Genomic DNA, 21,179 nt, shown 5'->3' with positions numbered 1-21,179 from the left:
TATCTTAATCTAGAGAACAAACAGCATCTACAGAAATTTTTATTCTGCTGGCAGATGCTTTATTGATTAACAGTCCACATAACTCAATGGGTTTCAAATACGCCTGTTATCTGTTTAGTTTGACTTCACTAATCCAGATATAAACTGAGAAAATTCTGGTGACATCAGTTACCTTTGTGATGGCAGCCGTTAGAGTTGTCTTGCCATGGTCGACATGCCAATTCGTGCCAATGTTCACATGGGGCTTGTCTCTGGCGTATGTTTTCTTGGCCTTGGCCTCTGCTGCAAAGTTCCGCCGTGTAAATGGAACTGCACACTGGGAGAAAAAAATGAAGAGTTTTTGTAATGGACAGCAGGGCCAGAAGACACGTATGAGCAGGTGATCAGTCAAAAAAAAGGAAGGCAAATGCAACTTGAATCCACTTTTCCACCCAATCATTACTAAAACCAGCAAACATTACTGCCCCCTAGACTGCGATTTTATATCCCTATTGTTTCCTTGTGTGTGAATACTGCATACTCATAGCTCTGCACTCACCATTTTAGGAGCTGTCTGGAGACCGGTGAGGAAGCTGAGAGCTAGAATGATAACATGTATTTAGTAATCAGGTGGGCTCCGAGACAGTTGAGTGTCAAGAGAAGTCGCTAGCTAAATATCACAAGGTGTACAGACATGGCTTAGGGCTATCTAGCTTCGTCCCGCAACATAAGGGATTATGTTGAGACATTGGGCTTATTATATAAAACCCATAAGACCAATGTCCCAACAAAACCCCTTAGCTATGTTGCGGAACGAAGCTAGGTCATACCTAACGTTAATGTGCATAGGCTTGTTATCTGTCATAACCTAGGCTACTTCTATACACATTACTGTTCCCTGTATGTCATTCTTTCAAAATGCAAATGTTTCTGACGCTAGCTACAACGTTAGAAAAATAATTTCGTTTTCAACTGTATCTGACACGTTTTTGATAGGCCTAACGTTTTCACAACGCAAGAGATAGCTAGTTTAACTAATATTATTTAACGTGACCTTGCTCTGCCTGCGGAACGAGCCGAGCGGCTAGCCTGCTACAGCATCCATGCTCACTAAGGTTCATTTAAACCCCACATACGTTTCTTCGCGATTAAAAGGCAAAAAATTACAATGGAAAATAAAGGTTATTAATAATTGAACGCAGTAAATTACAATATTGGTTGTGAATACGTTGTATAACTTTAACTAACCGGAGAAACATGCACGAAGCCCAACGAGCGCCGCCATCTTGGACTGACAAGCGGATGAACGTTACGTTACTACATGGTGACCATTTCTTCTTCTTCTGTGGGTTTTATGGCGGACTACAATCCCAAAAGGTGTATTGCCCCCACCAACTGGACGGGTTGAAACCAAAACAAGGTAAAAAGAAAATCCATACTTAATAGGGAAACTATCTTAATCAAACCAAATAAAAATAGTACATTTACAAAAATAGTACATTCCTGTACTGACTTGTGACATATTCCATTACTCCTTGGCAAGAAATTTTTCCGCCCCAGAACCGCTCCACCGCATCCACACTGATTTCTATCCTCCTGACCTTCTCTCCGCCTTGGCAGTGCCATTAATTACCATAGCTATAAAGTACCCAAAGTCCACCTTCTTAACCTTTAAAATTTTCAGGATCTTGCTGGTGAAAGGCAACCCCTGCAGCCTGCAGTGAAGGCCTATCCACCACCATGGACTCTTCAGGTACACCATTCAAACCCTCAACCCTTTTAACAGCTGCTGCATATGAAATGCTCTGGACAGCCCTGACTTTGGCCACATCGTTCTCTTTCACCCTTGTTGGGCATTCGAAAGACGTGTCTTCATGGTTCCCACCACAATTGCAACATGTCACATTTTCATCACTTTTGTAACACATTATATGATATTTTCCACAACTTGGACATCTCGGCTTCTCCCCTCTGCAAACACTTGAAACATGACCAAAAGCTTTACAATGATCACACTGCATTGGTCTTGGGATAAATGCACTGACTCTGTAGTTAATATACCCTAACTTCATCATCTGCTTCCTTCATCTTTTTCACAACCCTAATTTAAGTAATATGAGGTGTTCAAACCATAGACATAGAATCTCATTCTAGTTATGTGGTTCAAATTGCAACTATCAACACAGCAATTGAACAAAAACATGAATCCATATCTACAGTATCCTACTTTATATGAAGTAAATAGAGCAGTGATGAAAATGGAACGAGTTCTATGGTGCATTACAGGCTTTACCAAATACATTTTCTCTTTAATTAATGGCTTTACGGTAACTGCAAAATTCAGCATGGCTGCCCCCTGAAGAAGAAAAAAGATGGCGGAAGCGGACGATGAAGTGGATTCTGAATCTAATGGAGGTAGAATATTGTCCAAAAGAAAGGAAAAGGGAGTGATGAGAATGTCACTTCGTATCTTGTAGGAGTACAGTTTGTAAATGAGGAGCAGCTGATCCAATTACCCAATCTTGAGGAATCCATTTGGGATATCCAAACTGGTGGAGAGAGTGCTGGGTAGAGTGAAGGCTGTGAGGATCACGAGAGGCAGGCTGGTTTAGATTTGTTGTGCTTCTGAGGATCAAGAATTTACATCTCACCCGATTTATACTTTGAGTGTCGTGTGTGTCTCTTAGGAACGGGGCACCCCACAATGGGGTTATATCTGGACCTTGTGGGAAGTAGATGTTGAAGAGATGAAATATTCCTGGAGTGATATCACGTCGTAATCGTGTGGTGAATGAAGAAAAAGTGAGAGTCTATCTGTTCTTTTGTTTTTTGATGTGGAGTCTCTCCCTTTCTTGCAAGGAGTTACATGAATATTGTCTCAAGCCTACCACCCTCTCGGCCCTAGAGCCTGAGAAGGGAGGTATGGAGAGTTGACAGAAGGAAGAGTGGGTTTTTTGTTTTTTTTTAAATGTACTATTTTTTATTTGGGTGGATTAAGTTTGTTTCCCTATCACTATGATTTTATTTTTTCACATTGTTTTGGTTTCAACCGTCCAGTTGGTGGCGGCAATACCCGTTTTGAGTTGTAGTCCACCATAAAACCCACAGAAGAAGAAGAATGGCTGCCCCTGAAACGCATGATGATTCAACGCTCTGCAATGCTTGCCACTCAACTAGCTAGAATGTTCTGTACCTTACGTTCTTGTATATATTAAAGGGCAGCGAAATAAGAACCAACTTTAACGTTGTGACAGTCGGCGTCTTTAACAAACGGGCAAGTGTATGAGACACAAAAGTAAAAAGAGCAGCCCAGCTAAGTCAAACTGTCAGACTTGTTTACTGAGCTAACAGTAGCTAGGAGCATAGCCTTCTCTCTGGCTTTGTAGCCTACCCAATACCTTTGCTGTAGCTCTCAAAATAGCTCAACCTACCCACCTAACGTTATTCTGTATGTGCTTGATATTTATGTGACAACTTTAATAGCCAACAACTTGCTCGCAGTTAGTTAGGCCTAGTATCCGGGATAAAAAAAATCATATTTTTAATCACTTAGCTAGCTAGTTACAGCCACTTTAATACCAAATCGGGCTATGGTTAGTTGGATTCATTTGAGAATGGAATGTGTCAGGGGTCAGGAACCTGCAGCTCTTTACATGCCCCTTAGCTGCTTCCTGGAGATCTAGCTACAATTACAATTAGTAATTCAAAGTTAGCAATAGACTATAGCATAATACTGATCTATGTCAGAACTTAATATTACTTTACTAGTGCATAGTTGATTTTGCTTTCTGCCCACAATTCAGTGCCAAATTTGGGTAGTAATACATTACAAACAGGTTCTGGAATAATTTCACCCATTTTTCTCATCAGCACAGAGCATCATGGCAAAACCAACGCAACAGGAGACATCCCCAAAACCTCCAGGGTGTCCTTCGATTGGCTGTGGAGGCTGGCTCTGCTGCGATGGACCCGCCCTCTCTGAACCCTGTCAGGGGTTTTCCTTCTTATTCACCTTCAGTCTTCTTAATTGCAGATGCGCTGTGTAGATTAGCAGATCTCACAGCAACTTTTACATTGACAACCAATTGTACATTGACCGTAATGTCACTCTTTTTGTTACGAAAAAGAATGGTTGAAAGAGCTCTTGCAGAAGTGGCTAAAGGACAGAACAGCGAGGGTGGAACGATGGGGAGTGTATGCTGTCCTGCTGAGAGATGGAGGGTGTGCGAGGGGAGAGGGGAGAGGGAGGGGTGGGGGGGACAAGGGGCACTATTTCTCTCAGAGCTGTGTGAGAACCTGGACAATCCAGGTAGCATCCAACAACGGAAGTGATTAACCTTTTTGTTTACAACTTGGCACCCTGTATGTGGGGAGTTTCTACCATTCTTCTCTGCAGATCCTTTCACGCTCTTGTCGGTTGATGGGGATGTTCTGCTCAGCTATTTTCGGTCTCTCCAGCATTTAATCGCTTCAGTGGGGCTCTGGCTGGGCCACTCAAGGACATTCAGAGACTTGTCCTGAAGCCACTCTTGCGTTGTCTTGGCTGTGTGCTTAGGTTGTTTCCTGTTGGAAGGTGAACCTTCGCCCCAGTCTGAGGTCCTAGCGCTCTGAGCAGGTTTTCATCAAAGGATCTCTCTGTACCTTTGCTCCGTTAATCTTTCCCTCGACCCTCTGTCTCCCAGTCCCTGCCTCTAAAAACATCCCCACACATAATGCTGCCACCACTCACCTGTTGCCGTTTCCTCCAGGCGTCGCTTGGCATTCGGCCAAAGGTTCAATCTTGGTTTCATCAGACCAGCTAGTCTTACTTCTCATGGTCTGAGAGTCTTTAGGTGCCTTTTGGCAAACTCCAAGCGGGCCTTCACTCCTTATACTGAGAAGTGGCTTCTGTCTGGCCACTCTACCATAAAGGCCTGATTGGTGGAGTGCTTCAGAGATGGTTGTCCTTCTGGAAGATTCTTCCATCTCCACAGAGAACTCTGGAGCTCTGTCAGATTGACTATCGGGTTCTTGGTCACCTCCCTGACCAAGCCCTTCTCCCCCAATTGCTCGTTTGGCCGGCGGCCCACGGGAACAGTCTTGGTGGTTCCAAACTTCTTCCATTTAAGAATGATGGAGGCCACTGTGTTCTTGGGGACCTTCAATGTTGCAGACATTTTTTTGGTACCCTTCCCCAGATCTGTGCCTCGACACAATCCTGTATCGGAGCTCTACGGACAATTCCTTTGACCTCATGGCTTGGTTTTCGCTCTGACATGCACTGTCAACTGTGGGACCTTATATAGACAGGTGTGTGTCTTTCCAAATCATGTCCAATCAATTGAATTTACCACAGGTGGACTCCAATCAAGTTGTAGAAATATCTCAAGGATGATCAATGGAAACAGGATGCACCTGAGCTCAATTTTCGAGTCTCATAGCAAAGGGTCTGAATACTTATGTAAATAAGGTATTCGTGTTTTTTATTTTTAATACGTTTGCAGACATTTCTAAAAGACCTGTTGTCTTTGTCATTATGGGTTATTGTGTGTAGATTGATTAGGAAAAACAAATATTTAAACAATTTTAGAATAAGGCTGTAACATAACAAAAGGTGAAAAAGTCAAGGGGTCTGAATACTTTCTGAATGCACTGTATATTACTGATATTCCAGTAAATACAGACAGATCAACATGGACATGAATGACACAAGTTATATTCATTAATAATAAAACTGTGTCCATTGTAATCTGTCTTTGTCTGTGTCTGTCTGTGTGTGTCAGACCTGATGACCCTGGGTGGACTGGACCTGTGTATGTCACAGTGCTTGAACCATCCTCAGGGCAGCGTGAGGTGGCGTGGTGCCCAGCTCATTGCCTCCTGTGCCCAGAACATGCCCGAAGTGCAGTGCCACTTACTCAGCAAGGGCGCGCTACCCAAACTCCTACAGCTGACCGACTCCGATCCCCACCCCACAGTTCGAGTGAAGGCCCTCTACGCTGTTTCCTGTAAGTGTTGCCCCTTGGATAGTATGGGGAACACATTCCACCATTGCACAATTCCTGAATCAGTGAGAGATTACTCTAGCCTATCAAAGGGCAAGTTTACAATATTGCTAATATCGCCTGATCCTCTCAGATCTAAATGAAGTGCCACTGGCCGGAGTGTAGTTGATAGGAGGTCATTTAGATTTGAGCATCAGTGAAGTACCACACAGTAACTCTTTCTGTCTTCTCTCTTTCTCTCTCTCTCTCCATCAGGTCTGGTGCGTGAGCAGGAAGTAGGTCTCGGGGCCTTCCTGTCCCACGATGGCTTCTCTGTGCTGATGAGAGGCATGCAGTCTGACAACGAGAAACTGAGGACCAAGTCGTCTTTCTTACTCCTCAACCTGCTCACAGTCCACCCAGAGCATAAAGGTGACTCTGTTATGGACACCCTCTTTCTCAGTCTTGACAGCGAGACTCATTTGGAGACTGTCTCTGTTTGCTTCTGTGTGTTGCTATTTGTAGCTGTGCTCTACCAGCTGTAGCTCAGCTGGTAGAGCACGGCGCTTGTAACGCCAGGGTAGTGGGTTCAATCCCCGGGACCACCCATACACCCAAAAAAAAAATTGATGCACGCATGACTAAGTCGCTTTGGATAAAAGCGTCTGCTAAATGGCATATTATATTATTTATGAGAGTATCATGCTTTGTAAAAAATGAATTTAACAGTATTATTTGTATCATAACTAAAGAAATATGTGTCCTTGTGTGGCAATGTAATATCTCTCCCTCTCCCTCTCTCAGAGACAGTTCTCTCCATGGGTATGGTGCAACAGCTGGTGTCCGTTCTTCGCACGCCTCACTCCTCCTTCCACGAGCATGTGCTCGGCGCCCTCTGCTGGTAATACATGTGAACACACAAAGGGAAAATGGCTTGAAAATCGACTTGCCATGTCTTCTCAATGGCGCTTCAATAAAACAACTCTCTCTGTCTCTAGCCTGGTGGAGGAGAGTCCTCTGGGTCTGAGGGACTGTCAGAGCTCTACCTTGGGGCTGGAGGAGATGCTCAACCAGCGGGCTAAAGATCTGCAGGGGAGAGAGGAGTGTCAGGTTGGTACCCCTACACATGTTTCTCCACTCCTCTCCATCATCTCTAATACCATTCCTTTTTCACTTACCATGTTACCCATGAACCTCTCCATCTCTCTAAAGGCTTCTGCATGCTTCCCATCCGGAACAGTTCGGGTATTTATTATGACAACATTGTGTGACGTTTCTTGTCTTCGGCAAGGGTTTTTTCGGCTGTTCATGCACACAACAGTTTTTTCTCGAGGCAAGCCGAATTTCGGTAGTGGAAGTCTAGACCCCTTCGTCGGTCATTGGTCAACAGTAGGGATTCTTAAATGAAGTGTTTATCATTCAACAACAGACGACTCGTTCACGTGCACATTTTTTCACTTAACAAATACTGCACCAAACATCCTAGTTAATGAAAAATTACGCTACTAAGGTATTCTCTGCAAAAACTTCAAAAGTAATGACAGATTTCTTGAGTTATCTTAGATTAATTCGGACTATTTTGAGGACGTGTATACTGGCTACGGCATCTCAACATGGACAAACGGTACTGTTGCCACTTTTTTCTCGTTTTTGAAGCGAAGGTCTTTTAAGGCACACTCGTTCGGTTCGGCTAGGCGCCAGCCAAAGCATGCGGAAGCCTTAATATTATCCCTCTGTCACTCCCCATGTTACCCATTAACCTAAATCTCTCTAATACCGCCCCTCTGTCACTCCCCATGTTACCCATTAACCTAAATCTCTCTAATACCGTCCCTCTGTCACTCCCCATGTTACCCATTAACCTAAATCTCTCTAATACCATCCCTCTGTCACTCCCCATGTTATCCCCATTAACCTAAATCTCTCTAATCACCATCCCTCTGTCACTCCCATGTCTCCCACCTAAATCTCTCTAATACCGCCCCTCTGTCACTCCCCATGTTACCCATTAACCTAAATCTCTCTAATACCGCCCCTCTGTCACTCCCCATGTCTCCCTATATCTCTCTAATACCACCCCTCTGTCACTCCCCATGTCTCCCTATATCTCTCTAATACCGCCCCTCTGTCACTCCCCATGTCTCCCTATATCTCTCTAATACCATCCCTCTGTCACTCCCCATGTCTCCCTATATCTCTCTAATACCGCCCCTCTATCTCTCTAATACCATCCCTCTGTCACTCCCCATGTCTCCCTATATCTCTCTAATACCATCCCTCTGTCACTCCCCATGTATTTCTCCTCTCTCCAGATGCATCACTAATGACATTGAATAATGTATTATGATTCCCCCCCATCTTTTGCTAGGCATATTTTTTTGACTTATTTGCCACTAGGCTAGAAACTTGTCCTATTTCCTTCACAGTTTTCTCCCCCTCTTATCTCCTCCTTTATAGGAAGAGTTGGAGTTCTGCAAACGCTTGCGTTCTGCTTGTTTTTGCGGGCGGCAACCTGACGACAGTGGAATGGATCGCTAGAATCCATCTGGTCCTCCTTCTCCTGTAGTGCCGTCATTGGATAGGAGACATAGGACATACATTTGAAAGAAATTAACTCTCCTTGAGGAAAATATGCTGATGTCGCTGTCCATCAAGACCCATGTTACAGGGTGGCTGGATCCAAGAGTGTAGCAGGCTTTCGAGAGCAGAGCGTGCTTCACAAAGCACTGTCACCAGGTTAGCCAGCTGACGTAGATAAACTTCAGATATATCTCTTGTGTCGAGTCACTTATACCATGTCCAGTCTATATATATATATACATATACAATATATCATTATGTATTGTATCTACACCCTAACTACTTCCTGCTGACTTCTTGCCAGGCCCCCCTTGCAAAAGAGGTTTCTAACTTCAAAGGTGTTTTCCTGGTTAAATAAAGATACAATATTTTATTTTCCGATAGTACCGTAAGTCATTTCTGAACATTTAGGAATGTTAGCTGATCCTGCTTCGTGACATACTCCCATAGGTTGCTTTTATGCTGGTGGAGAAAAGAGATTAGAGAAGCCTTGGCCTTTTGGATTCTGAGTGTGCCCAACAAAACCTCAGATTCCATACATATTCTTTAAAATATCAGATGTAACATTTAGTGATAACGCTATTTTACAGCCCTGTCACCATTTCTTGATCTGGCATATTGTGACGTTACTTGGTAATAATTGGTATCCTCTTGTATTCGTAAAAATTATTTAAGTAACTGAACTAGTTATTGGGTAATATAAAGTAATTACACTGTTAAACTACATAAAATAAGTTTTTTTTCTAAATATATTTATATACCAGGTAATTAGGCTGTAAAATAGTGTTACCCATTTAGCATCATTTGTCGGATGTTTTATTAGAATCGATTTTTATCTCGTTTAACTCCCAATTTATTATTTTTATTGGCTTCTTGTGTTTGGCTTTGTTAATGACTTTCTTTCATTCAGAATATCTACCATTTGTCAATGTTTTGTTGAGATGTTTCTGTCTTATGTGTCTATGAACATAATGGATGACTTTTGCAGAGTTCTTACGTCTGAAATAACATGAAGGATGTAACAGTGAGAAACATCAACTTTGTTTATTTTACATCCCCATTTTCATCATGAATAAATACACATTTTCTTTTTTCATGCGTGACTTCATTTCTGAGAGTAATCTCTTCATATCAACAGACCGTTATACTGAATGTGTTTGATATATCACAACTAAGACAAGGGAAGTGTATCACATCTCAAATGTTTTCTTTAAGACCATAGGACTGAGTTCACAGACAGAAAAATCATTCTTGACTAAATTGAACTTTATTCTGGACTATTGAAAATACTATTGTGTCGATCTCATGTCAGTCCTTGTAGCTGTCTATGAATTTTGAGAGTGATTACGTTTCCCATCCCTGAGCTTTCTGAACAAACGGACAGGGTCAGACTGTCCTGATACTCTGAGGTTTTATTTAATAAAGCAGATTTTCTTTAGGGGGAATCTTCCTTTTTTAACTTATTTTCTTCCTCAGTCTCCTCTCTACAGACAGCCTGAAGTTCCTAAAGCTGCCAACTAGTCAGAGAGCAGTAGTCCCAACTTTGCCTTCCATGGCAACGTCCCGATTTTCCACCCCTTTCCAGAAATGTGCACTTGAACATTCCCTGTCATTTAAAAGCATGGGATTAGTATAAGTAAGCATTGGCTGAAGGGAGTTTCCACCATTGTAAAATCCATGTGAGAAAGTGTGCAGTTATTTGAACACTTGGGGAGAAGGGTGGAGAATTGGGACCTAGCCCATATCTGGGATGACCCCTTAACTAAGATTTCTTCCATTTGGCAAACTCGACCCCGCCCTCCACGGCCTTGATGTCGCCCACGGCGATCAGCAGCTGTGCCAGGTAGTACGTCGTCATGACGATGTGCCTGCCATGCTCCAGGGGCTCTGTCACTTTGAAGGTCTGCAGCGCCAGCGTCAGGTCAGAGGTCATGAAGATCAAACTGCCCATCATGATCAGCGGGCGGCGGGTGCGAACCGCCAACGTAGCCATCAGAACTATCAGAGCCACGTACACCCCGACACCGGGAGTCAGGGCGGCCGCGTCCGGCGTCTTCTGCAGGAAAGGGAAGATGTAGGCGTAGATGCCTCCCCCCAGCAGCCACAGGAGCAGGTAGAAGAAGTAGGACAGGGAAGAGGAGGGGCTGAGGGAGGAGTAACGAGTGGAGAGGAAGGTGAGGGAGTAGAGCAGGTGGGCCAAGGCGAAGGAGGCCATTCCTGATTGGAGGATTAGAGAGAGAACAAAATTACTTTATTGTCCATATTCCACCTGGCTTGCCCTCTCTAACCTCTAGGCTATCTGCCATGTCTGCAGGACTTTATCAGTAGCAGTAGAAAAAGCTCTTGTTACCATGGAGAAACAGCTCGGGCCATATAAGACAATAGTCGCCGCCTGCCGAGAAGATAAGGCCCCCCGCAACGCCGAGGAGACTCCTGCCCCCTTTGTAGCTCAGCACCAGGAGAGCCAATGAGATGACAGGGGCGGCCTTAATAGCTGCAGCGAGGACGGAGGGGGAGGAGTCAGGGATCCACAGATAGAAGTAGGCAGCGATGGCCAGGAAGAATGGAGAAAGAGAGAGAAACAGAACACAGTACTGAGAGAGAGAGGGAGAGAGGGAGAGAGAGAGAGGGGTGAGAGAGAGAGAGAGAGAGGGGAGAGAGAGAGAGAGAGGGGGAGAGAGAGAGAGAGAGGGGGAGAGAGAGGGAGAGAGGGAGAGAGAGAGAGAGAGAGGGGGAGAGAGAGAGAGAGGGAGAGAGAGAGGGGAGAAGAAGAAGGGAGGTAGGTGATATTACAGATTTACATGATGGTTTTAAATGCAAACACAAAAATGTGTATGTGTGTGTGTGTTGTGTGTATGTGTGTGAGAGTGTCTATGCGTGTGTGTGTGATTAGAGGGTACGATCATACCGTGTTCCTGCGCTGTCTTCGGTCATAGGCGGCTGTTTCAAGGATGTCCATCTCTCTCACAACACAGAACCAAGGCCTGTATGTATCTGGGCTGTTTCCTTTCCTCAGTCCTGCCTCCTTCCAGAGTATTTCATGTGTTTCTATTTTCCTCTGTACTTCTCTCTCTCTTTCCCACCCTCCACTCCACTCTGGGTCAGTCCGTCTGAGTGTGTCCCCTGTCTCTTGGTGCCGGTCGACATTGAACTTTGGACCAATCACAGTGACACGTTATCTGTCAGATTGCTCAGTCATAATCAATGCCCAGTGTCTCCTCCTCCTCTCAGTTTTCATTTTCAACTCTGCCAGTAGTGACCCTTTGCCCATCCAACTAGACCAGATAACTGGAGGGTGAAGTTGAACTGGGCCAGAGCCATGTATTAAGACATGACTCTGAACCAGGCTGTGTTCAGTAGGACACATGACTCTGAACCAGGCTGTGTTCAGTAGGACACATGACTCTGAACCAGGCTGTGTTCAGTAGGACACATGACTCTGAACCAGGTTGTGTTCAGTAGGACACATGGCTCTGAACCGGGCTGTGTTCAGTAGGACACACGGCTCTGATCCAGGCTGTGTTCAGTAGGACACATGACTCTGAACTGGGCTGTGTTCAGTAGGACACATGGCTCTGAACTGGGCTGTGTTCAGTAGGGCACATGACTCTGAACCAGGCTGTGTTCAGTAGGACACATGACTCTGAACTGGGGCCCTGGGTCTGAACCCCACCCTGTGCAACTGGGTCCTGGGCTTACTGACGGGTCGCCCCCAGGTGGTGAAGGTAGGAAACAATATCTCCACTTCGCTGATCCTCAACACTGGGGCCCCACAAGGGTGCTTGCTCAGCCCCCTCCTGTACTCCCTGTTCACCCATGACTGCGTGGCCAAGCACGCCTCCAACTCAATCATCAAGTTTGCAGACGACACAACAGTAGTAGGCTTGATTACCAACAATGACGAGACAGCCTACAGGGAGGAGGTGAGGGCTCTGGGAGTGTGGTGCCAGGAAAATAACCTCTCACTCAACGTCAACAAAAACAAAGGAGATGATCGTGGACTTCAGGAAACAGCAGAGGGTGCACCCCTCTATCCACATCGACGGGACCGCAGTGGAGAAGGTGGAAAGCTTAAAGTTCCTTGGCGTACACATCACCGACAAACTGAAATGGTCCACCCATGCAGACAGTGTGGTGAAGAAGGCGCAACAGCGCCTCTTCAACCTCAGGAGGCTGAAGAAATTTGGCTTGGCACCTAAAACCCTCACAAACTTTTACAGATGCACAATTGAGAGCATCCTGTCGGGCTATATCACCACCTGGTACGGCAACTGCACCGCCCGCAACCGCAGGGCTCTCCAGAGGGTGGTGCGGTCTGCCGAACGCATTATCGGGGGCAAACTATCTTGCACTACTCATCTCATATGTATATACTGCATTCTATTCTATAATATTCTACTGTATCTTAGTCCATGCCGCTCTGTCATTGCTTGTCCAAATATGTATATTTTCTTAAATTCCATTCCTTACTAGTTTTGTGTGTATTAGGTATATGTTGTGAAATTGTTAGATATTACTGCACTGTCAGCGCTAGAAGCACAAGCATTTCGCAACACCCGCAATAACATCTGCTAAACACGTGTATGTGACAAATACAATTTGTCACATACACGTGACAAATACAATTTGATTTGATTTGTTCAGTAGGGCACAACGCTGTGGAACGTTCAGATATTTAGAAAAATATATATTATGTAGAACAAATATGCTAGCCTGGGTGGCAGTCTGTCTTGGCTCTACTGCCAACTCCTAATGGAATTGAGTAGGCAAAAGCACAAACAGCTCCAGGACCAGGCTACAAATATGTCCCTCTGACATTCAGAATAAGGAGTTGTGTCAGTAGCCCAGGTCAGATAGCATGGCTATTACTATGGGTACAACAATCCCTGTACAATAAACAATACCTATCAGTATCTCATCAAACGCATTCTTCTCATCGTCACCTGTGTCTCAAGGTTGTAAATAATGAGAAGTATTAGTTGGTATGTGATACATTTTGAGAAATAGAGCGACTCAACTAAAAGTGTATCTATCCACCGAATGCAAGCGTCACCAGCAGTACTTAGTTTGTCCACACAGTGGCAGTAGATACATTCAGTCACACCAAAACTAAGGGTTCTAACCCTAGTTCTATGAATGATAGCGAACCTGTAGTGAACCCAGAACCTACCACCAAGAGTGTCAACTGGCCTTTCGGGTCAGGTGATCTAAGAGCAGAATAGGACATTAACTAGTAGGACGCCGGTATGACGTCACACACAGACAACGTTGTAGTAGCACTCGTTTGATACTTCTACGATTGTGTTGCCACTGGAGACAGCATGCGAGGTAGGCTACTGTGTACATTGTACTGGGTACATTACGTTGTCCCACATTCAGTTGTAATCATTTCCGTGGTGTGGCGCAGCTCATAGGCTTTGCTGTGTCCATTACAGGACCAACAGAAATTCAGTTGATCAAAATATAGATCAAACCCATACAATATATTAGCAGTCAGATAACGGTAGTGTAGTTATCATTTGGTTTGTCCATAATCTATGATTTGTTCAGGTAGTTTCCTTTCACTGTTAGCTCTTCCTTTCACGGCTGCTAAACTGTGTGAAAATGGGTGAGTTCAAAAACAAAATCCACAACAATTTCACTGATACAGGGACTAATAATTAACATATTCTCTTCAAGTCGGACTTTGACCCCTAACCTTCCCACAATCCTCTGAGTAGGGGGGTCAGTTGGAATGTAGATTGCTAAGGAGAAGGTTTGGAGAGAAATAGAGCAGGGAGAGGAATTCACCGGTGAGTAGCAGTAAATGTTGTTAAAAGGAGAGTTTTGAGGACCACCAGAGTAGATAGGGTCTAGGTACAAAGTGAAGGCCTTGAAAAGGTGGGCTGTGAGAGAGAGAGAGAGAGAGAGAGAGAGAGAGAGAGAGAGAGAGACAGAGACAGAGAGAGAAAATAGAAACGATGATTAAGCTGTAAATAATACAATAGCTGAAAGCCCAACGAGAGAAGGAAGTACTGTATAAATCTATGGCCCAATGAGAGAAGGAAGAACTGTATAAATCTATGGCCCAATGAGAGAAGGAAGGACTGTATAAATATATGGCCCAATGAGAGAAGGAAGGACTGTATAAATATATGGCCCAATGAGAGAAGGAAGTACTGTATAAATCTATGGCCCAATGAGAGAAGGAAGGACTGTATACATCTATGGCCCAATGAGAGAAGGAAGGACTGTATAAATCTATGGCCCAATGAGAGAAGGAAGTACTGTATAAATCTATGGCCCAATGAGAGAAGGAAGGACTGTATAAATATATGGCCCAATGAGAGAAGGAAGGACTGTATAAATATATAGTGAGGCTCTGACCTGCGTAGGCAGTGAGGATGATCAGGTGTCAAGCCTCCTAACAACCTGACTCCTAGCAACCAATCATTGGCCTGGTCAGAGGGATCATGGATAATTTGAAGAGCCAGTCTCTCTGGCACCATTGGGAGATGGGTGGAGTGAGGTGTGAGATCATGAGAGAAGGAGAGCACCATTGGTAGTGGGAATTATCAACACCTAGACTTGTCTTCTCTTGTCTTCTTTCTCACCAGGAACCATGACTGACACGTTGCCAATGATGAGAATTGGAGTTGTGGGATATGGACATTTAGGTTAGTGCTGTAGTCCCCTCACTTCCTCTTCTCTTCCTCCCTCCTCGCCACATCTCAGATGTTCTTACTGTGGAATGGATTCATTTACTTTACTTAATTAAATGTAAATCTTCGTAAATGATACCACTTTACAACAGGGTCATTCATTTACAGGCCCTCGAGGGCCTAAGTACTGCTGGGTTTCTTCTCTATCTGATTGTTAATTGATCAACTAATGTAGTGATTGGCCAGAGAGTTCACCAGGTTCATGTTCTGTTTGACCTTTTATCTACAGATGTAGGACCTTAATTTGAGCCGGTTTTCTACAGCAGGAAAATAATCCTGCAGCAACAGGAAATGTGCATTATTATATGGATTATAATTAATGGACATTTTTGTGGGGGTTGATACATTTTTTCATTAGGGAAAATCAAGTCTGAAATTTCAAAGTGGAAATTGCAAACTTCAGAAGCCTTTTAAAAACTGAACTACACTACAAGTTCTCCTGCAAGAGGGTGATCAAATTAATATCCTACATCTGTACTTACCGGTATTCATAATGTTGATTGTGTTTTTATGATAGGCCTTTTGTTTTTCATGGTTTTCAATTTGTATTGACTACTACTGAATGTGGGTATCTAATGCTGCGTTTACCCAGGAGGCTGCTGAGGGGAGAACGGCTCATAATAATGGCCGGAATGGAGCAAATGGAATGGCATAGAACACCTGGAAACCATGTTTGATATGTTTGTTACCATTCCACTAATTCCATTCCAGGCATTACCACGAGCCCGTTCTCCCCAATTAAGGTGCCACCAACATCCTGTGGTTACACAGGCAGCCCAATTCCGATATTTCTTTAACTAATTGGTCTTTTGACACAGCCAATAAAGTTAAACTTGAAGTTGTTGAACTTCCAGGGCAGTACCTTGTGGAGCGGCTCCAGAGAGAAGGGGCCCATGTGGGCCTGACATTGGTCTTTGTGTGGAACAGAAACACTGACAAACTCCGAGAATCAGTGGCTGAGGAGCTGATTCTACACAACCTCCCAGACTTTACAGACAGGTAGAGAGCCACGTGATACACACACTGTAAAAGCACACACTCACACACACACTGTAATATATGTGTTATGTCATGTGCACAAGTAAAGTGTGTGTGTGTGTGTGTGTGTGTTGTAGGGGTGCTGATGTGATTGTGGAGGTGTGTCATCCCAAAATTGTAAAAGACTTTGGAATCCAGTTCCTCTCTAAGGCCCATTTTCTGGTAAGATCCCTCTCTCTCTGTTTCCATTTTCTGGTAAGATCCCTCTCTCTCTGTGTTTCCATTTTATGGTAAGATCCCTCTCTCTCTCTGTTTCCATTTTCTGGTAAGATCACTCTTTCTCTGTATCTATTGATAGTGTTTAAAAACATATAATTTAACACTATCTCTTTTTGAACATTCTTTAGCTAGCATCGATAACCTGGCATAACATGCCTTTATAATTAAATACTAACAGTATATGCTAATGACAACAGGATAAAAGGAGGATTTCCCCCACACACTAATCTGAAACACGCCAATCCAAGTTCCAATACGGAGGTTGTCCTTGAAAAAAATATGTCACTTTAAGTCACTTTGTTACGCTAAAATCAGCTTTTGAGAATCCAGGAAGTGTTCCAATCCATGTGCGCACCAGAAATTAAGTAACTACTACACCCTCCCTCCCTCTCTGTCTGTCTGTCTGTCCCTCTGTTTTAGGTGGGCTCTCCCTCAGCCCTCTCAGACCCACAGTTGAACCAGAAAATGCGCCAGGCTGCAGAGCATCATGGGAGGACCCTTTATGTCCCCAGTGGTGCATTGTGGGGAGGCCAGGACATCCTGAGACTCAATGATAGTGGATCTTTAAAGGTGCATGGAAGGAGGGAAGAGGGTGGATGAAAGAGGACTTAACAAGTAAAATATGTTAATTTATAAGGGATAGCTTAGTTAATAGTTAACTTAAATTGGTTAAGTTATGTAGATAACTAACTTATATTAACTTAACTAAGTTAGATAGTTAAGTTAATATATGTTAAGTTAGATAGTTAAGTGAATGAGTTAGTTAAGTTAGATAGTTAAGTTAATATATAAGTTAGTCAAGTTAGATTAGATAGTCAAGTTAGTTAAGTTAGTTAAGTTAGATAGTGAAGTTAATATATAAGTTAGTCAAGTTAGATTAGATAGTCAAGTTAGTTAAGTTGGTACAGAATGGTTGTACTGGACAGAATGCTGTTACATAGAGCATACAGAATGGTTGTACTGGACATAATTATGTTACATAGAGCAGACAGAATGGTTGTACTGGACAGAATAATGTTACATAGAGCATACATAATGTTTGTACTGGACAGAATGCTGTTACATAGAGCAGACAGAATGTTTGTACTGGACAGAATGCTGTTACATAGAGCAGACATAATGGTTGTACTGGACAGAATGCTGTTACATAGAGCAGACAGAATGGTTGTACTGGACAGAATTATGTTACATAGAGCATACAGAATGGTTGTACTGGACAGAATGCTGTTACATAGAGCATACAGAATGGTTGTACTGGACAGAATGCTGTTACATAGAGCATACAGAATGTTTGTACTGGACAGAATGCTGTTACATAGAGCAGACAGAATGGTTGTACTGGACAGAATGCTGTTACATAGAGCTCGACAGCTTGTAGTCTTAAAACCCGGAAATGAGTTACCTCTGGTTGGTTCAGCCATCCCTATGGGGAAAATGAATGGATAAAGAATAGGGTTTTGGGATAAACGCCGAAAATAAGGTCTGAGGTTAACACAGGCTTAGGAGATGTTATACATTTTGTTCTATGAGATAATATCAGTCAGTTAACATGACCTTTATGAATTATGAAGCATTTATGTGCTTTTTAAAATGACTTTAACGCTTCAAAATTCACAAAAGACGTTAGCTGATGAAGAATATCTCATAGAACAAAATGTATAAGGTCTCCTAAGCCTGTGTTAAAGAGCTTTAAATCTGATCTTTTCTGTTGTAACATCTGAAGTACAAAACACAGGTTTTCTAATCAGCCCTCTGCCTCTGTTCCTCTTCTCTTTACTAATCTCAAGCCCCTCCTCTCTTTTCTTCCCTGAAGGCACTGTTCATCCGGATGTCCAAGCACCCGTCATGTTTCCGTCTGACAGGAGACGTGCTGTCTGATTGGACAGAGGATGAGGGGAGGCGGGTCTTATTCAGTGGCTCCGTGGCAGAGCTCTGTCCCGTCGCTCCTAACAACGTCAACACCATGGCAGCAGCGGCCATCGCAGCGGGGACCCTGGGTTTCGCTTGCGTCCAGGGAGAGATTGTGTCGGACACGGCGTAAGCAAAGATTCTTAAATAACCCAAGATTGTAAAAGCGCCATCTGAACTATGACAATCACTGTCACACTATGGGCCGAACAAGCAAGGAGGTGGGCAAAGCTAAGCAAGAGGCATTAAGAGGCACATTTCAGCATGTATTTGCATAGCCTATTTCAATTAGGGAACCCCCACTCTCTGAAGCGCACCTGTGCAAGAACTACACAACATGATTTTTTAGAAAGGTTGGCTCTGAGTCAAGTGGACAAACGTAGAGGACTCTGTTCTTAACACATTGTAGAAAACTCTATAGAGATCAGAGATATTAAGCAGAATGTAGACCCAGTTCCATCTTGCTCCATCTGTCTTGCCACTGGACTCTCCTAGACTAAGTGATTACCATGAAGTGGAGGTTACTGGTGCTAATGGTTTCTCTTCCTCTCCTAGACTAAGTGATTACCATGTGGTGGAGGTGGAGGTCACTGGTGCCAATGGCTTCACAGTGCATACAGTGAGGAGGAACCCAGCCAAACTGGGAGCTGTAACTGGGAGTGCTACCTACAACTCCTTCTGGAGCAGCTTACTGGGTGGGTTCTGCTGTAGAAGGATGTGTGCGTCTGTAGCATGAATCAGTGTGAGAACATGAAGGGTTGTGTTGTGTCTAACGTCCGGTCGCATCTGCTCCTTTTGTCCTCTTTCCTCTCAGTTTGCAAGGGGCATGGTGGCCGGGTTTACTTGTGTTGAAGAGGGAGGGATTTCAGAAGACAATTCCCTCTACCAACCAAACACACACTATACAACAATATGGTACTGAAACACACTACACAACACTATGGTACTGAAACACACTACACAACAATATGGTACTGAAACACACACTATACAACAATATGGTACTGAAACACACTACACAACAATATGGTACTGAAACACACTACACAACAATATGGTACTGAAAAGTCTGCCGTGGCTGTCTGTAGATGCTGATCATGTGTGTGAGCAAAGTTCGGCTTGCTTCATATAATATGGTGTGTAACTGTATCAGGATTTACAAAGGTGGGCTTGCTTCATATAATATGGTGTAACTGTATCAGGATTTACAAAGATGGGCTTGCTTCATATAATATGGAGTAACTGTATCAGGATTTACAAAGATGGGCTTGCTTCATATAATATGGTGTAGCTATCAGGATTTACAAAACCTTCAAGTATGTACAGTTGAAGTCGGAAGTTTAGTTTACATACACCTTCGTCAAATACAGTTAAACTCAGTTTTTCACAATTCCTGACATTTAATCCTAGTAAGAATTCCCTGTCTTAGATCAGTTAGGATCACCACTTTATTTTAAGAATGTGAAATGTCAGAATAATAGTAGAGAGAATGATTTATTTCAGCTTTTATTTCTTTCATCAAATTCCCAGTGTGTCAGAAGTTTACATACACTCAATTAGTATGTGGTAGCATTGCCTTTAAATTGTTTAACTTGGGTCAAATGTTTTGGGTAGCCTTCCACAAGCTTCCCACAATAAGTTGGGTGAATTTTGGCCCATTCCTCCTGACAGAGCTGGTGTAACTGAGTCAGGTTTGTTGGCCTCCTTGCTCGCACACACTTTTTCAGTTCTGCCCACAAATGTTCTATAGGATTGAGGTCAGGGCTTTGTGATGGCCACTCCAATACCTTGACTTTGTTGTCCTTAAGCCATTTTGCCACAACTTTGGAAGTATGCTTGGGGTCATTGTCCATTTGGAAGACCCATTTGCGACCAAGCTTTAACTTCCTGACTGATGTCTTGAGATGTTGCTTCAATATATCCACATAATTTTCCTTCCTCATGATGCCATCTATTTTGTGAAGTACACCAGTCCCTCCTGCAGCAAAGCACCCCCACAGCATGATGCTGCCACCCCCGTGCTTCACGGTTGGGATGGTGTTCTTCGGCTTGCAAGCCCCCCATTTTTCCTACAAACATAACGATGGTCATTATGGCCAAACAGTTATATTTTTGTTTCATCAGACCAGAGGACATTTCTCCAAAAAGTACGATCTTTGTCCTCATGTGCAGTTGCAAACTGTAGTCTGGCTTTTTTATGGCGGTTTTGGAGCAGTGGCTTCTTCCTTGCTGAGCGGCCTTTCAGGTTATGTCGATATAGGACTTGTTTTACTGTAGATAGTTTTGTACCTGTGTCCTCCAGCATCTTCACAAGTTCCTTTGCTGTTGTTCTGGGATTGATTTGCACTTTTTGCACCAAAGTACGTTCATCTCTAGGAGACAAAACACGTCTCCTTCCTGAGCAGTATTTTACATTTACATTTACGTCATTTAGCAGACGCTCTTATCATTATTATGTCTTACTGGCCCCGTGAAGCTGCTTGCGCCAGCCCCTGACGGTGCGTGGTCCCATGGTGTTTATACTTGCGTACTATTGTTTGTACAGATAAACGAGGTACCTTCAGGCGTTTGGAAATTGCTCCCAAGGATGAACCAGACTTGTGGAGGTCTACAATATTTTTTCTGAGTTCTTGGCTGATTTCTTTTGATTTTCCCATGATGTCAAGAAAGAGGCACTGAGTTTGAAGGTAGGCCTTGAAATACATCCACAGGTACACCTCCAATTGACTCAAATTATGTCAATTAACCTATAAGAAGCTTTCTGGAATTTTCCAAGCTGTTTAAAGGCACA

General features: G+C 43.5%; 3 protein-coding genes across 4 annotated transcripts; 2 read left to right on the top strand and 1 right to left on the bottom strand.

Moving 5' to 3' along the window:
• The first annotated feature begins 2,318 nt into the window (after positions 1–2,318).
• LOC123481001 (hsp70-binding protein 1-like) lies at positions 2,319–9,614 on the top strand. Its single transcript, XM_045205060.1, has 8 exons — positions 2,319–2,394; positions 3,850–3,965; positions 4,092–4,288; positions 5,742–5,966; positions 6,219–6,374; positions 6,747–6,843; positions 6,941–7,052; positions 8,400–9,614. Exons 1-8 carry the CDS (start codon positions 2,368–2,370, stop codon positions 8,478–8,480), a joined length of 1,011 nt encoding a protein of 336 aa, XP_045060995.1. The 5' UTR covers positions 2,319–2,367; the 3' UTR covers positions 8,481–9,614.
• Positions 9,552–11,657, bottom strand: LOC121551580 (lysoplasmalogenase). The gene is made up of 3 exons (XM_045205061.1): positions 11,431–11,657; positions 10,873–11,116; positions 9,552–10,739 (listed from the first exon to the last, which is right to left on the bottom strand). Exons 1-3 carry the CDS (start codon positions 11,479–11,481, stop codon positions 10,285–10,287), a joined length of 750 nt encoding a protein of 249 aa, XP_045060996.1. The 5' UTR covers positions 11,482–11,657; the 3' UTR covers positions 9,552–10,284.
• Positions 11,658–13,701: 2,044 nt separating this feature from the next.
• Positions 13,702–19,780, top strand: LOC121551577 (putative L-aspartate dehydrogenase). Of its 2 annotated transcripts, none has more exons than XM_041864289.2 (8): positions 13,702–13,850; positions 15,119–15,178; positions 16,078–16,222; positions 16,339–16,423; positions 16,901–17,050; positions 18,294–18,517; positions 18,944–19,083; positions 19,203–19,780. In XM_041864289.2, exons 1-8 carry the CDS (start codon positions 13,844–13,846, stop codon positions 19,238–19,240), a joined length of 849 nt encoding a protein of 282 aa, XP_041720223.2. In that variant the 5' UTR covers positions 13,702–13,843; the 3' UTR covers positions 19,241–19,780. The 2 variants fall into 2 exon arrangements, with proteins under 2 accessions (XP_041720223.2, XP_045061111.1); XM_045205176.1 differs by lacking the exon at positions 13,702–13,850 and adding an exon at positions 14,214–14,314.
• The last annotated feature ends 1,399 nt before the right edge of the window (positions 19,781–21,179 follow it).

Source organism: Coregonus clupeaformis, chromosome 19 (genome assembly GCF_020615455.1).
Source record: "Coregonus clupeaformis isolate EN_2021a chromosome 19, ASM2061545v1, whole genome shotgun sequence".
Taxonomy (NCBI): domain Eukaryota; kingdom Metazoa; phylum Chordata; class Actinopteri; order Salmoniformes; family Salmonidae; genus Coregonus; species Coregonus clupeaformis.
This window is presented reverse-complemented; position numbering and strand designations above follow the sequence as displayed.